We start from the raw sequence: 17,654 nt of genomic DNA, 5'->3' as shown, positions 1-17,654 counted from the left end.
GTAGGTTCTAGCGATTTTGATCGTGAGAAAGACTTCGCAATCACATGCGGTGTATTAGGCTTCCAGAGCCGACAGCGTTCATATTCTGGCGATTGGGAGGGTTCCAATTTGCACAAATTGAAATTCTAAAAAATGCAAAATAAAATAAAATTTAAATACACATTTTTATAATTATATTAATAAATAATTAAAATTAAACCTTAACAAATTTAAATAAAAATAAAACGCTAATTATTATTTACAATAATTTTTATTAATTATTTATTTTGTACAAAATAGTTTTACAAATAAATTACGGTAAAGCTAAAAGAATCATAAAAGGTCCTACTCCTAGACATAACCCACTCTTCTGTCAAGCAAGACCCTAAACACTAAACCCTAAACCAGGCTTTTTCCCATTCAGCAAAAATATGAAGCTGATCTTTTAGTTAATAACACAAAATAATAGTTCTAAGGAAATAGGGAATTCTCTAAATTAAGTCCCCTCCCATTCACGCAAAACCGGGAAGTATATGTCACCGACTGTATCAAAGAACTATGGATCAAGTAGTTTGGACATTTTTATAGAATACAAGCCTACTTAGAGACCGAGGATACTTTTATCGAGGACAAGTAATACATACGAGCAGCTTTTGGCATAGTTGCTGTAGTTCTGGTGAAGCATCGGCCGATGAAATACTGGCCAACACTGCTCTTGCTTCCAATAGATCATCGGCGATACTGTCCACAATCGTATCTTCGCTAGACATCAGAGATGCCATTAGCTTTACAGCGGCAGTCTTTTCCTGGTGCACAGGCACAACCATGTCAGAGATGAACACTGACGTCTAATAGATACCTATATGATCTTTTTTCCTGTCTTATCTTCCCGCTGTGACACAAAAAGAATTATAATATTCATATTATATTGGAAAGAGAGCACCGGACGTCATGAAAATACCAAAACCAACATATACTATGGCAACCCTGGAACAGCAAGGCAGTGATGAATGAACTATAACGAACCTAAGTACAAAAGAGAAGCAATCAAGATATATTTTAGATACCTGCTCCGATCCTTTCTTGAGAGCTTTTATAGAAAGTTTGAACAATTCTGATGAATAAGGAAGAACAGCAGATTTGAGATGGAAAACAGCCGAGAATAGAACCTGCAAGCAAGCTGCTCGAACCTCTGACTCTGCTATCATCTGTTTGCAAAACTACAATTGAATTAAAATTGCAAAAGCATGGAGGTAAACAACAACCAAATTTTTTGAGTTCTCACTGATTTCCTTTTTTAGAAAACCACATAGGAAACAGAAAGACAAATAACTCCTGCTATCATAAAAGGTAGTGTTAAATCCCTCACAGAATAGTATGCCCATGAATCAGTTATATAAAAGGCATCATCGCTTTATACAAGGATACTTTTGCCTACTCCCAGTGCCCCAATCTAAGAAAAGAAATGAAAATAGAAGCATGTAATTTAATTTTCTTGATTTCGCATGGAATGTCTGTAAGTGGCTAATTTCTAAAGGAGCGAAAAAAACCAAATGAAAAAGGAACAAAAAAAAACAAAATCACTTTTACTTTGATACTTGGAATGAGCACTGGAAGAGTTCCCTGAGCAAATGATTTTTTGCAGGAATTTGAGATCTTCTGGCAGACACTTATAAGGACATTAGCCATGCAGAGACGAAATGAAATTGGGACCACTTTGCCTGCCAGGCCTTCAGTTGCATCAGGTGCTCCTATACCTGGCTTACTGGTTCCAGATCCACCCTGTTTGCATGTTAACCACTGGATCACATAGCAAAAGACTGAATGGTCCCCTTCCGCATCTGCTACATTTCAAGTGCACAAAAAGGAGAATATCTCAATAGAACACAAAATTCTTATGATTGAGCAACGTATTAAAATGTTTCTTGAACATTTTTTCTGAGCTTTCACGAACCTGATCTCTGGGCAGAATCTTTGGATGGTAATGAAGTTTGAAGTTCCGCACATATCATTAATGCAAAACAATCAATACACCCATGTTGAGCTTTAGACACTACAGAATGCAGGTGCAAATCATGTTAGTTATTAAATTTGCACAGATATGGTGATCCAAGTTGAAAAATGGAAAAGAGTCAGAAAAAAGAGAGCGCACACCTTCATTACAGTCCACAGAAGACCATAAGAGAACTCTTTCCAGTATTCTTTTTATTCTGACTGCGGCAGGATGTGAGGCTGAATCTTTGCCCCTAACCTAAAAAGTTTAATCAACAAAAAAATGTCATGCCAAAGACAAATAACTGGAATCTGAAAAGAAAAGCCAAAAACAAAACATAGAGCAGATAAATATACATACCACAAGTGAAGTGCAAACAGTAAATAAGCACGACTTCAACTTCAGAATATCTCGACATTGGGCAGCATTATCCATCTGAGAGCTAATTAGTGGAAGTAGCACCTGCCAAGAAGACACTGATGACATTGAAATTCTAAAAAATTATCTTTCATTATAAGATGGGTTAGGTATTAGCGTCCTTCTACTAAACAAACATGTGCACACGTCTAGAATATGGTGTTAAAGGTTTCACAAAATCAGTATTACCTGGGGATGGAGACGCCCACACAACTCAGCTGCAAGTTTACGAACTTCTTCAAATTCAAGGGAATATGATGCCCTAATGAATTTGAAATAATATATTAACTGGAATCTCAGGTCTGGGTCAAGTTAATTGGACTCAGCAAAGTTTGACAATTAGTAACCTTTTTAACAGACATGCAGCTACACAATCATGATTGCTGATCCTAGAACCAATTTCACCTGAAGATGACCACAAGAGAGGCATGCCGTTATCAGTATGAGAGAATATCTTGCAATTTACATAGTAAGGAGTATTACAAACATAGACAAGAACGCATAATCATTCAGAAGCATTACATCTAAAAATGGAGCTTCAATGAACTTCCTTATTCATTTGTTTTTTGAAATAATATCCTCATGTATTCTTCCATTACTTTAGAGACAAATAAACCTACCGCACAAAATGTTCTGACTTTGCAGCTGACCGTACATCAGTGAAGAGTTCAGATCACTGAATACTCCCAAAGGAAGAAGTCTTAGTATCAGAAGTGGGCAAAGCCGATCAAACAGAGAGCCCTTCAATTTAGTTGAATCATCACTTGTAGAAGCTCCATATATGTCGTTGGCCAACCATTTATCATCCATCCTACATGCAAATCAAACCTCAAGATAGATGACCAAATAAGTTACTCGCAGAAACCACCATCAAATGAGGCACATAGTTTGAAATTGAAGGCACCCATCAAACATACGTGAGATTACCATTTTTGGCAACAATGAGAAAGCTAACTTACTCATCATGCATCTGCATGTTCAAGAGTACCCGTTGGAGAACCACATCCCTTGCCTCAGCCAAAATTTCAATTATATGACTAAAAAATCGGACAATAATAGCATTTGATGGCTCTGAAAACATCTTGTCAATTAGTGGTCCGACCAAACTGCTCCAATCCTGGACCTATTAAAATTAAACAAGATCAATTTATTCACAATATCTAAAGTAGAATAACACTAAATAGACGATAAATCACTTTAAAAAATACAAAGAGAGACAAGAAATCAATTAGGTATTTCTAGATGACATTTACATCCAATCCTCAGCCAAGAATCCCAACCTACTGTTATACTTTGAAAGAAGGTGATGGCGAACATAGGCCAAATTTTACCCATTATCCAAAGCCCACAGAATAGCCCAAAGCTCCCAGAACTACAGATTCAGGCAGTACCTGCACAAGCCCTGAACCCAAAATTGCCTAAAAGAAAGTCAAACACATTTGTACCATTGAAGATCATGAAAATAGTAGCAGGCCAGAGTCCTCTACAGTTTTTTAGCCTTTAAGATGAGGTCCTCTCCACCCATTCAACCTATTTGACTGAGATCTGGAACCCATACAGATTACTAGGTGCCGCTTAATAGGACATCTAAATTTCCAGAAAACCAAGCCAGATTGATCAATCCAAGTGGGCCCTGCTCACCTTGTCTGGCCAGGTATGTAATGTACTTCTTGACACAAAAATTGGGGACACCTGGGATCTGAAGACACGAGCAGAGAGTTCCTATTGCTGTAGGAAATCATTGGCAATTGCTGCTCACATAATCGTAATACTTGCTGCAACTAAATTTTAAAGGCCTACAAAGGCCATCTCACTTCTATAACATAAAAACTAGAGATGGAGATTAACAACTGTTAAATTTGGTCCAAGGCCTATCCCAAAATGACTAGCCAACTTAGGAAACCTCTTTCCCAACTAATAAACTCAAGATCTTTGTACTCACTAATCCATGTGGGACTATTCCTTAACACTCCCCCTCACATGTAGGCACGTGGATAATTTGGGTGGAGACCCACATACAAGTACTTGTTCTGATACCATGTTAAATTGGGTCCAAGGTCTTATCCTAAAATAACTAGCCAACTTAGGAAACCTCTTTCCCAACTAATAAACTCAAGATAAAACTCACTAATCCATGTGAGACTATTCCTTAACAACAATTTTCTCGCTACAAACCCCATCTCACTTCTATAACATTAAAGCTAGAGATGGAGGTTAACAATATTGTCCCTTTGATTTTGTAACAACAAAAGGTAATGTTTTTAAAAAGATTAGCTGTTGGTGCATACATGTGTTCACAAAGATCATATATCTTCAAGCTACTTCTACATCAGCCCATATTGACCAAAATATGACCAATATAGAAGTAAACAAGCAAGGTCCATCAAATACCTGTCATGATTCGGTAAACCATCACAAGGAAGCCTCTCAAAACTCAAGTATACAAAATTAAATACGAAGAAAAGAAGAAAACTTTCAAGCAAGCTAATAAGTCACCACAACAACCTTTCACTCTCCAACTTCAAGTACAAGATTTTTTCGTTTCACTCCAGTTATCTGAGCATGAAGCACTTTGAAACTTGTTAAGACTTAAGGGTATTTTAGTAATTTCTCATAGGGTAGACCTGTAATTTGTTAGACAGAAAGATCCAGATTTGAGTTTTTCATTTCTTTCGGTTATAAAGGCAGTTTAATTGGGCAAAAGTCCTTAAGTGAGGGGCTTTTTGGTCATTTTGTAAGAGACTTTAAGTGATGAATAAAACCTAATGGGCTTGATTTCTCCACCATTCAGCAGGCTGTACAACAGCCCTTTCTCTCACTCTCTTCTATTCTTCTCTTTTCCTCTTCCATTTCTCTTCTATTTTTACTTTCTTACATGGTGTCAAAAGTTTGATCCATAGATTCAAGCCTTTTGAATTTCTCTCTTGCTAAAGACTGCAAGCTCTCCCAAAACAGGATTTTTCAACTATCTTCTGCTCATTGAGAATAAAGGTCAGTTGTACTTTAACCTAAGGGTTAATGGCCTGTTCTGCTATCTAAAACAGTTGTGGTGTGCTATTATGGCCCAACAAGAATCATATGAAGTTTTGAAGTGACATCTGAGGAATTACAGCCTGTGACACCTGGCATGGGACACAGGTTTGCCTGCACATACTTCACAGGACCAGTTACTTTGTGTATTTTTAGTCTCAATATCTGAAAGTGTTGTTAAAAGCTGTTAATGAGTATAAAAAAGGGTGTTTTTTTTAAAACCCTAATTCGGCCTTTTAGCATTGTGGGGCCCACAGGTATCTGTGTATAGCTAAATTTGTCCGTGAAAGAAGTTTATCACAAGGTATTTGTAAAGTATTTGTGACATCTTATTATTACTGGAATTGTGGTTATAAGGAGAAATTATTATGGCATTCAGGAGAGATCATTACGATTACTAGGAATATTGATTCATTAGAGAACAAGGATTATGTTCAGACCACTTCTGTTAAACTTATTGGTACTATCTGAATTGATCTCGAGCAGTCAAGAAGTTTCTAATTGCAAAGAGGAAAGATAAATATATCAAAGAGGATCCTCCCAATCACATAACAGAGGATTGGGAAGCAGAGGACCAACAGATCCAAACCTGGATGCTAAACTCTATGCAGCCCCATGGTAGTAATCAAGTTATCAGTTGTGACACTTCCAAAAATAGGTAGAAGACTCTGGAGTCTATCTTTTATCAGGAAAGTAACTTGTCTCGAGTTAATGAGTTATATGAAAGAATTTTTAGTATGAATAAGGGAGACAAGAGAGTTACTAAATATTTTATTGAGATGTGTGGAATATTGCAGGAGATGGCAGTACTTCATCCCTTTTACTACAAATTCTGTGAAGTTATGTGAGAAGGATGGCCAAATACAAGTTGCTAGGTTTTTGGATGGGTTAGGGCCTGAATATGAGGCCCTACGAGCTCAGATGTTAGCAAATGATGATGTCACGACTTTGGAAAAGGCTTATAATAAAGTAATTAGAGCTGAAAGTGCAGTGGTGTCTAGAACTAGTAGAGACATTAAATCCTCAAATGTTGTAGATCTCAACTTGTTCTCTGCTCCCACTTGATCTGAGACAACATTCTTTTATATCAAATGAATGTCCCAAAACTGTATCGGGGAGATGCAATTCTGACATCCTCTTACTTAATCAATAGGATGCCATCTTCAGTTTTGGGAGGAAAAGTCCCTTTGCAAGTGTTGAAGGCAGAATGTTCATTGATTGATGTCATACCTAGGGTGTTCACGTTGTTTTGTTTATTCAGTAGGTCATCAAACTGATAATTATCCCCCCATGTCGTTGTTGTCAACAAGAGAACATATATTTCAGCATATGTAACCGTTTTTTTAGTCTACCCCATTCTTTAGTGCTGCATCTGAGTCATTGTCTACTTCTATAGAGACTAATGAGCCTTCTCTTCCTCTTCCTATTATGGATAATTCCACCATACCGCCTATATCTATTCAACAGAGACCTGTGCAGGTTTATCAACGCATTAAGGTGCCCAAACAGCAGTCCAGGCCTAAAATACAGCCTCAAGTTCGTGATATGACTCCCTTTGACATGGTCGGATCATCTTCCTCTACGCTTGGAGATCCTATCTTTGATTATTTGCATCTTCCATTTGGCATATGGAAAGGTACTCAATATCCAATTTCCAAGTATGTTTCCTTCCATGGTTCATCTCCTTCATTCAGGTCCTTTGCTACTTCATTGTCTAGTATCTCTATACCTACCAAAGTGTAAGATGCTTTATGTGTTCCTAAGTGGAAGAAAGCCATGGATGATGAAATCACTGCATTACAAAGTAAGAAAACGAGGACCTTGGTAGATCTCCCTAGTGAGGCTACAATTGTTGGTTGTCGTTGGGTGTATACCATCAAACATAATGCTAATGGAACAATTGAAAGATATAAAGCACATTTGGTAGCCAAAGGTTACATCTAGACCTATGGTGTAGATGTATAAGATATTTTTTCCCCGGTGGCTTGCAAGAGTATTGTCTTTAATATATGTTGTAGTTACCAAAGAATGGCTTTTATTTCAGCTTGATATCCAAAATATGTTTCTCTATGGTGACTTGTAGGAAGAAGTTTACATGAAACAACCTCCTAAGTATGTTGCTCAGGAGGAGAAAGAGAAGGTTTGCAAGCTCCATAAATCTATATATGGTTTAAAGCAAAGTCGAGGACTTGGTTTGAAAATTTTAGTAAAGTTGTCACAGCCTTTGGGTTTGTGTGGTGCCACTGTGATCATTCATTGTTTGTTTTATATCGAGCATTTGAAAGTTTTTATTTTTGTGTTGTATGTTGATGACATGGTATTATTTGTAAGTTACAACAAGGAAATTGAGGAAGCGAAAGAGAATCTAAGTAGACACTTCCAAACCAAGGATATCGGGTCCCTAAAATACTTTTTAAGAATTGGGGTTGCTAGTAATAAGCAAGGGGTAGTACTTGCATAAAGGAAATATATCATTGACATGTTATGTGAGCATGGATTATTAGTAGCCAAACCGGTGGATACTCCTAGAGGTTAGTCATAATTTATGGGATGAAAGCCAGGACTATATAAAGAAGGTTAGTTTGGGAGATGATATATGTAATTGTCATGAGACCTAATATTGTTTTTCCTATTAGAGTTATGAGTCAATTTATGGAATCTCTGTGCAATATTCATCTTGAAGCTGCACTAAGAATTTTATGATACTTGAATGGGATTCAGGTAGAAGTCTACTGTATACTCCACATGATCATCTCAGAGTTGAGGGACATTCAGGTGCAGATTATGTTAGCTCCAAACTTGATAGGAAATCTACCTATTGTGTGTTTGTTGGAGTAAATCTTGTTAGTTGGAAAAGTAAAAAGCAAAATATTGTCGCAAATTCTAGTGTTAAGGCAGAAAATAGATCAATGACTCGTATTGTTAGTGAGCTTGTGGATAGAATCAGTGTTCAAAGAGTTGAAACTGACTTCAGAGGATCGTATGGTACTTAAATGTGATAATAAAGGAACCATCATTATTGTAAACAACCTTGTACTCCACAAGAATAAAACAAATTGAAGTTGATCTACACTCTGAAAGGATGCAAGGTTAGTTGTAAGGTAGTTACCCCATATGTCAGGACTACTAAACAAATTAAAGATGTGTTCACAAAACTGCTTGGAAAGCGAGATTTCAATAAATTGTACCAAGCTGGGGTTATTGGACATATATACTATAGCTTAAGGGAGATTGTTAAGAATCCAAGGGTATTTTAGTAATTTCTCATGGGGGTAGGCCTGTCATTTGATAGATAGAAAGGTCCAGGTTTGAACAAAGAAGTGTGGTTATTATGTAATTTTTTTAAATGAAGACTGTTTACTGACTTGAGTAGTCCCTTATGTTAGGGGCTTTTTGGTCATTTTGTAAAGAGACTTTGAAGAATAAAACCTAATAGGAGCTTGATTTCTCCCCCATTGCAGGCTGTACTACAGTCCTTTCTCTCACTCTCTCTTTATTCTTCTCTCATTGTCTTCAACTTCTCTTCTATAATTACTTTCTTACAGAACTTAATCCTCCAAGTTTAGGCAAGATATATCAGAATCCACTTGTTAAAATTATATGTATCTCAAATCCAATGGCACTTTCATATCATATGTTTCTTTTTCACATCCTCCTGACTCAAACATGCAATGAATGTGGAAAAGAAATACATGCTAAAACATCAAAGAGATAATATCTTACATCTTGATGCAAGCATTTGGCTTAAATTTTCGGAAGGCACCACATAAAATGAGTGCCAAACTAGTCAGCCATATGAACTGTAGTTCAAACTTAGATATAAAACCATGAAGCAGCATGTCTGAACTCAGACTAGCTTAACTATAGTAAGCCCCTACATGTCTATTCTTGGACAAGTAATCTTCAGCTATAAGCTTGCATATGTTGAATTCCTAATTATCTGAACCTCTCAAACTTCAGATAAGCATGTTGGAGCACAGACAAGAATGTCAAAACTATTCTCGAATACAGGAATACTAGCTTGTCTGAGTACAGATAATATCCATATCTTAGATAAAATTTATGCCAAGAAGGGAAACAGAGTCATTTACCAACATTCTTTTTCTTACGAAAACAAATTATCTTATCAATTGCAGATGCTCATCATATGCTCTCAAAATCAAGTACTAATAATTATTTTCAAAAGAAAATTCAAGTATTATAATAAGTGATGGAAAATAAGCACGTACACTTTCTGCCCATTTTGGGACTACAGACAATACTCGATCAGTGTCTAATTTAGTACCTGTGGTATCAGAAACTAAAAGGTGCAACATAAAACCAGAGTTAGTACAGATCCAGGCTTATGAACATCTTGAGTGTGATAGAAGTAACAAAATATGCCTCAGTGTAGAATATTTTGTTAAACTTCCTACTGCAAACAGTTTGGTAACTACCTGACTGTAACGACAGGGAATTTGAAGGTATAATTTCTGAAGAAATACTTGGGGGTTCAGGGATCTTAGTCAGGTCCCTGAAAGAAAAAGAGAAACAGCAGTGATCAAGTAGACAAGTACAGTTTCCATTCAAGCTTGCACTCAAGAAATGCTATCATTACTTTTCAAATTGTTCTGAAGTGAACAAACAGTGTCGATTTTCTTTTTCTTTTTTTTGGAAAAACAGTGAAATTTTTTAATTTCTTTTTCTCTTTGTATCAGTTTATAGCCGGACCAACTGGTTTAACAGGGTTCAACCTAAACCTGGTCCAGTCCCCCCACCAGTGACTCTACAAGACCTGACTGGACTCAGGTCAAAGCTCAGTCGATTGGATCATCAATATTACAGAGAGAAATTTCCCCCAGCACAACACCCCCCCCCCCCCCTCGACGTGACAGTGAGGAGGATGGGAGCCCTCAGCTGGTCACACAAAACACATTTTCAGGAAGGGGCAGGAGATTATGGAAAAAGAAAAAAAGAAAAATGATGCCATACAGACCCATCGGTTCGTACAAGTTGACTTCATATAATGTTAAAAAGAGGTAAAAGAGTTGCAGGGATAACCTGATACAGTCAAGGAGCATGACTATTACATCAACATTCTGGCTGTGATATTTAAGAACTTCCACAATGGCATCACTGGCAGATGATTTTGTTTTCTCATCCAGACAGCACAATTGGTGAACTAATGCAGGCAAGACAACAGATGGATCTACACCAAAGTGGCAATGGAAAATTGTCACGAAGGAGAAGCGCATATAATCCGACCATTGTCCACCAAAAAAATTTAATATTTTTATATGCAGTGCCTGAAAAACACTGCCAAAGCCTTGACACCAGGCATAACCTGGGTTACCTCTCTGTGTTGCAGGTTGAGTGCAGTCCATTTGAAGAACTTTCATTGGAACCGCAGGGCAGCTTTACAGATGCTGCCCATGTCATCCCTGGATTATCTTTTACAGAGAGTACATATAACAACATTTCTTTAACAACCCATACTTCCACAATCTTCACCTACCCCATGCTAAACTACAGAACTTTACTGGGCATAAATACCTTTGGTTATATTACAAGTGATATAAATAAGACTTTTGACATCACCTTAAGTAGAAGATACACATTTTAGAAACCAACAGAAAATGAAATTAGAGGTTCTGAGAATAAACTAACCAAGCTGTGCAAATAAACTAGGTACATATGATTGAATCATGGGATCATCTCCAAGGCACCCAAGCAACTGTCTTGCAATATCTTTTCTGCATTTGTTATGTGCAAAAAAATTCCGTGAAATTTTTGAAAGAAGGAAAAAAGTAAATAGATTAGCTACTTGGGATGACAAAAGGTAAAAACGAAAAAATAGTTACGACAGAAAGATTGGACTATACTGCATTGAAATAGGAAGTAGTTTTCCTGAATCTGAAGAATTCTGAACTACTTCTGCAATAACATTAATGGCATTCTTCCTCTGGCATTTGTTCCCACAATTGAGGCGTTTAAATATTTCTTGAAGAATTTGCTCATTAGAATTCCTGTATTGATATTTCAGTTAAGCTCGAACAGATCCTTTAAATGCCATGAAACTTAAATGCAAAATATAATAAAAGAAAATGAGGCAAAGGATACTCTGAACAGTATTCTGCCACAAGCAGGACTACAGCTCTCGATGCGGAATCTCTTTCATCTAGAAGGTTAAGCAATGCAGGTAGTATTTCTTCAGAAACACCATGATGGCTTCCTCCAGATGAGGAAATGTTTGTCTTAAAAATGATAGCCCTTAAAACTATCAAAGCCACCTCTGCCACATCTTCATCAGCACATTGAAGCTTCATGAAAGAGAGGAGAAAATTTGTTATAAGGACTTATATCAAAAGCAAAGCGTATTAAAGCATCAAATTCTAGATATCAAAGGTAAGATTGCAGGACTCAGTACACATAACAATGAGCAATTCACGGCACAAAAATATAAGAGCAGCGAATTTTTCTGAAAAGTGTAAGCAAATCACAACTCCAGTGATTTGAGATTTTATCAGATGATACCAATGCTCCCGTCAACAACAATCACAATAAGACTAGACAAAATAATCATTCACCTGCAATAACAGAAGATGTGCCACCTGCTGTCCATATTCAGACATTGCCATTTCAAGCAGGTTTGTGCCAAGCCGTCCCCACAAAAGACACAAGCATATTAGGAAGAACCTTTTGGTCTCTGTACCACCATTTCTTTTCTCAGGAAGCTGACGAATATCTTGAGAGCAAAACTACACATCAAAATTTTCCAGTCAGAGTTGTAGCAATTGTAATGAAGATGTCAACAAAACAGACCACAGAATTATAAAACCTGATTGCACAGATCACATTTTCTTTTGAAAGGTAACGTACAACTAGGATGGTCATGCCATTTACTTGCAAAGGAGAGCTAAACTTACAAGTTTGAGAGCTTATTAGGCAGAAAAAGAAATTTTATAATTTTAAAAAAATGATGAAAACTTCATGAAACACTTGTAACTGGTATAGTTACCGAAGTACTTCAAACTTTAGCAGGTCATCAGCATTATTAGTAGAAACTCATCTAAACCAACTACAAAGGTACTGGAAAAGTTACCTGGATGCCAGAGATGTATTGTTCCAGAAGTTCCTTGTAGTACTTAGAGAACTTGTGATCCTCCAATTGCAAAAGCATTCCATAGTGCTTCCAGCAAGAAGAAAGCAACAACAGTCCAGTCTTCAGCATCTCCCCATCTGATGCAATTCTACTAAAAATTAACATTTAAATCTTGCAAAAAATAAAATAAAATAAGAAGAAGATGACAAAAAGAGAACTAAACAATGCACATGACAGTAACTCAGCAATTCTTTAGAGTATATATATTTCTTAGTGAATCCTAGGAGAAGTGTTTTCAAATATTTTTATAGAATTGCCAATTATGATGAAATGAGTGTGTAAATAGAAGTTTCAGAGGAAGTCCTCACTATACCAAAGTTTACTTTTATCCTCATAGGGTAGATAAAATCATACCAGGAGACCTTATCCATCTATAGTCAAAGATATAAATAAATGCTAGGATATCCAATATCTTTTTGCCTACTAAGAATAGATGCTATTTTTTTCATAATCTTGATCCCTGGCAATCATAATCTTCTAAATAAAGCTGTAAACAATAGATGCTGTTCTCAACTTAGCCAATCTCGATAAGCACAATGTGTAATGAATTGCAAATAAGACCTGCCTCGTCTTTCAAAGAGGTGTAATGCACTTCTAAGCCCTGCAACCACTTCAACACTAGCTCCAATCCCTTTGCATGTAACAGCCGACTCTTCCTACTCCACTGCAAGACAAATAATATCTTACAAAAAACTTGTGATAGGAAAGAACCTATGGTCAAAATAATACAAGGAATGGATTGAGAACATACGGCTAGAAGTTTTTCAACAAGGATGATAAGTTCACTCAAATGATTCCAAAGCAAAAGTTCCATTTCCATGTCTTCTAAGCCTTGAGTAACTTGACTAAGATTGCTTCTCTTGTAGCCTCCAGCAGAAGACCCTGATTCAAGGGCAACTATTCTGTTTCTTCCGTTTAAATTAAGTGACTCTGTTCTGTTTTTGTTTGGAACCTGGGAGTTATACCTTTTCTCAACCAAAGCTCTCGTGAGGACAATAATACAATCAGCCATAGCTACAGAAAGGCGTGACGGCAATTCAAAACGATCCTGCAGAATGCTGCAAGCCCAACATTTGTTGAAGCTAACCCATATAAGCAACAGATAATGCAGAAATTTGAAATATCAAAAACAAATTATGAAGGGCATTAGTTTCACATCTCATATGGTCAAAAACCAAGAAAAAAGAAAGTAATGATTGGGTGTCTTAACATTTAAGAAAATAATAATAGTAATAATAAGACAAATCACATAATATTTAAGTGTCAGTGACTTTTTTTCGTTATAGGTAACTAATTTGTTGCTGAAAATAGCATTAGGTGAAACCAAGAGAACCAGTTACTGCCAGAAGAGAAGGCATGAAGGCAATAGGTCCCTTGGTGCTAAGTAATGCGACAAAACCTCTTTCCTGAGATTGATGAAGGCACAGTTCAAAACCAATCAAGCGCGTAGGAAAAGACCCTTGCATCCATAGATAACAAAATATATTCCACTTCACTTATCAGCATTAAATGTTCATAAATTCAAAAGGTCAAATGCAACACAAAACCAAGCATTTTGTATTACTTATCATTTTTCAGTACTATCACAATTAACTTTCAATAAGATTGCAATTGATGGTCCTCGAAATTATTCATTTTTTAGTCGAAAGTGATGAAAATCCATGTTCAACTAAAGGTACTGAAGTAACTGCACAGATTCTTTTTTTGGAAGGTAGATGCAAGACCAGATTAAATGCCACAGACATTCAAGAAAAAAAAATTTACACTCTGAAATGTAAAATTTTACATTTCAATATTAAGGTTATGAAGGGTATACTAATAAGAGACACTAGTGAAAATATCATGATTTGTGAGTTGGATGCGTGGGGCTTCAGGAGCATTCACTGTTGCCTCCCAATATGCATATATCTGCGGCTACAACCTTAATCAATCTGCTCCTTCAGCTTATCTAAAGGAAAATCCCAGCCCCACCTGACAAGATCCTTATGGTGGATTAATTGCGTAAAAAGGGGGAAAATGTTGAAGACCAATCCTGTAAGCTTTGTGGTGGAGATTATGAGAATGTAAGTAACCTCCTCCACTGTCCCTTCTCCAACCAGGTTCAGAATGCCTTCATTATCACCCCCCCCCCCCACAACACACTGTTGAAGGGGACTGCCAGGGTTTCAAAGGCCAAGAGGCCCGTAAGGAGATTTATGCATTTTGATGAACTCAAGGATATTTTTAAAGATCTGCCCATCTCTCGGTACACCAGTAGCATGGCAAACACTTTAGCTAGTGAAGGAGTCACTAGGAAACAGCTTGTCGTTGGCACCTCCTTCACATTTAGTTTCTTTTTCTTTGGATTTTATCTTACTCTTGTTGCTTGTATTGTTGTCTTCGCATTTCCTTCTCAGAAGTTTTCTGCTTAGTGAATCCTCTTTTTGATTGCCATAAAAATAAATAAATAAATAAATGGCACATAAAAATAATTTATTTTGCTTCATTTCTTAATGGCCGGTAATACCTTCCTTTACACATGATGGATGAAAGGCCTGGAATATATTGAAATAGACACTTCAATAAGGTTTTTTGCCGCTGTAGATTTCCTACAAAAATATTGTTGGAAATTGGTGAATAAAATTTAGTGACAATTCTTGGCAGCTAGACCACCAACCACTCTTATCGAAGAAAGAAAAAAAAAACAACGCTTACCTATTTCCAAAGTATTAACTAGGCTTTGCTCATTCTCTACAAGGCCTCGTACAAAAGAGCACCAACCAAGGGTGATATAGTTATCTTCTTTTCTGAAGATAATCTCAGCAAGATTACTTGAGAGAGATTCAAAAAGAAGTTCATCCTGACAGAGCCAATCAAAGAGTACTAATACTTGCTTGCCATGCTTTGAACCTTTAGAATTCGGTGACTGCAATGAGACAAGAAAAAAAATCAATACCACAGGAAAAAAAAATGTAACTATCTGCATATGGAATTTATATTAGAGAAAGATGAAAATAATTAAATAATAAACTCTTCACTAACTATATGTTTTGTGAGACAAATACTACTTCGAAATCAACGGTTAAGAACTCAATACTCTAAACACTTAGCAAGCTACTGGAGCTTCCTTCTGTCTACAGGGAATCATCTCCTGCAGGAACCATATCCGCAAGAAGCAGGATTTTTTAAGGCTGGCTTCCTCAGAAGGCCAGCTTTGCACTTCACAAACTGCTTGAATTATCAGAAAATGAGAAATTGCTTGCTCCAGTGAGAAGCCAAAAGCTGCTTCTTGAGGAACAGAATCAAAATGGGACAAAATTTACCCAGCATACTTGGCAGGAGCAAATCCTGGAAACTGAATTGTAGACAAGAAAAAAATAATAATAATGAAATTTATTCTTTAACTATTGAGACCCTCGAGAGAGGTTCACAAACAAGATCAGAACTTTTTTCCTCTGGCTCCTTGTCAGTGTACTCATGGACATTCTGGCCACCACATCATGATGACTGCTCTATGAGTAGGTAAAGAGTCCATACCACAGTGCAATAAGCAGGGTTGTAGTCCAATCAGAGTGCTCAGAGAAGCCTCACTGTTTTCCTTCTTATGATTACTTAAAGGAGTAATGTCAATACAGAAACACCAATGTTCGTCTTAGAAAGCAGATCATGTTTAAGGAAGTAAAAAACCACATAATATAACTATCTTACTCTGGAAAACTTACTTACCAGTCCCATGAAGGTAAAACTAGTTATCTAGACGATATCAGAACTACATGATAGCAGCTCTACATCCTAATATATGTAAACCTCCTTCTCGTTAATACTACAAAGTAACTTCTGTTATGCCCGAAGAACAATGGCTAGCTCTTCTATACATAATTACTATGAGCTGAATATATGCCGAAACTTGACCCAAAAATAGACCAAAAATTCAAGAGGCCCGCGAAACATAAAATACCTTGACGATCTGAGAATGCCAGGTGAGCGAGTCCAGCAGAAGCAAGAGAACTAAAACTAATAATTGTAAATTTTTTCCTTTCGTATAATAATTTTTATGTATATGTATCATTTGGTTTAAATGTTATGAAATGTAATGGTCAGATCCTCACATTCTCAATCATCGGAATGAGAACTTCATCCAGTGTTTCCCCCCTCTCCACAGCATCTCTCGCATACTTCCTGATGTAAAGGAGAGCTTCATCTAGTGAGTCTGTGAACAACACAATAAAGAAATGTCCGTTATCAGAAAATGACAATAATAGTGAATTTAAATACAAAAACTTCAAGAAGAGATAGGGAAGATAAAAACCATAACACAGATTACCAGATTACCTCCATAACTTCTTTCGGGATTGTAATCAGCGTGAGAAATGGCAGCTTGAAGATGTTTCGGACGAGAACTGACAATGGAATTTATAACTCGACCAAGAGTCGAGGAAGACGAAGAAAGTGAGCCTACGTTAGACTTCCATATGTGCTCTTCCATTTCTCGTAACCAAACCAGAAAAAGGGCGAGAAATTAAGGTAGATAAGACGGTAGAAAGATCGTTGCTGGACAAAGTTCGACTGAACTGGAAGTCTGAGAGGGAATCGGGGGTGATGAAATTTTGGTGCTGACCGATGACTAGGGTTGGACACTTGAAGTTCGTCGGAAGCTACGGTTAGCTTCTCCTTTTAAAACGTCTCAAGAGAGTTTCCGCCACCGAAGAACCAAGCATAGAATCGTGAACCATGTCTAGAAGAAACGGGAAATGCTGAATTGACACGGCCCCCCGGAGGGCAAAACACGTTTTTAAGGTGTTACCTTCCCCGAGCGAGAACTACTGGAGTAGAGGTGGTGCGTGTCGGGTTTGGGTCGTATTTTTTGAACTTTAAAACAATAATTATAATACATACAAATAATTAAAATTATAAATAAAAATCAATAATACCATATAAATAAAATAATATTTTATTTTTTAAAAAATAATTATTTAAAAAAATTAAATGATAAATAAGTATTTGGCCAAATTAAGGAAATAAATGAGAATCATAAAGAGATCAAATAAAGGGATTTAGTGTTTGTTAATTTGAATATATAATAAGTAGAAAACTTGTATCAACTTTCATTTGCTT

General features: G+C 36.7%; 1 protein-coding gene across 6 annotated transcripts; it reads right to left on the bottom strand.

Moving 5' to 3' along the window:
* Window positions 1–335: 335 nt before the first annotated feature.
* On the bottom strand, window positions 336–17,297 carry LOC137941957 (uncharacterized). Of its 6 annotated transcripts, none has more exons than XM_068787590.1 (24): window positions 16,872–17,297; window positions 16,649–16,749; window positions 15,255–15,465; window positions 15,067–15,148; window positions 13,312–13,618; window positions 13,122–13,224; window positions 12,501–12,637; window positions 11,986–12,156; window positions 11,519–11,718; window positions 11,281–11,424; window positions 11,066–11,151; window positions 10,460–10,607; window positions 9,856–9,932; window positions 9,649–9,719; window positions 3,349–3,512; window positions 3,010–3,200; window positions 2,737–2,794; window positions 2,579–2,651; window positions 2,333–2,434; window positions 2,134–2,230; window positions 1,934–2,032; window positions 1,570–1,823; window positions 1,047–1,187; window positions 336–785 (listed from the first exon to the last, which is right to left on the bottom strand). In XM_068787590.1, exons 1-24 carry the CDS (start codon window positions 17,023–17,025, stop codon window positions 600–602), a joined length of 3,357 nt encoding a protein of 1,118 aa, XP_068643691.1. In that variant the 5' UTR covers window positions 17,026–17,297; the 3' UTR covers window positions 336–599. The 6 variants fall into 6 exon arrangements, with proteins under 6 accessions (XP_068643691.1, XP_068643692.1, XP_068643696.1 ...); XM_068787591.1 differs by having other exon boundaries at window positions 1,570–1,820; XM_068787595.1 differs by having other exon boundaries at window positions 16,864–16,934.
* Window positions 17,298–17,654: the final 357 nt, after the last annotated feature.

Source organism: Aristolochia californica, unplaced genomic scaffold, assembly GCF_029961685.1.
Source record: "Aristolochia californica isolate CCGP_79_NKW_82.1479 unplaced genomic scaffold, dmAriCali1.0.hap1 SCAF_9, whole genome shotgun sequence".
NCBI classification, from domain to species: domain Eukaryota; kingdom Viridiplantae; phylum Streptophyta; class Magnoliopsida; order Piperales; family Aristolochiaceae; genus Aristolochia; species Aristolochia californica.
Note: the sequence above shows the minus strand (reverse complement) of the source record. Positions and strands in the feature narration are given on the sequence as shown.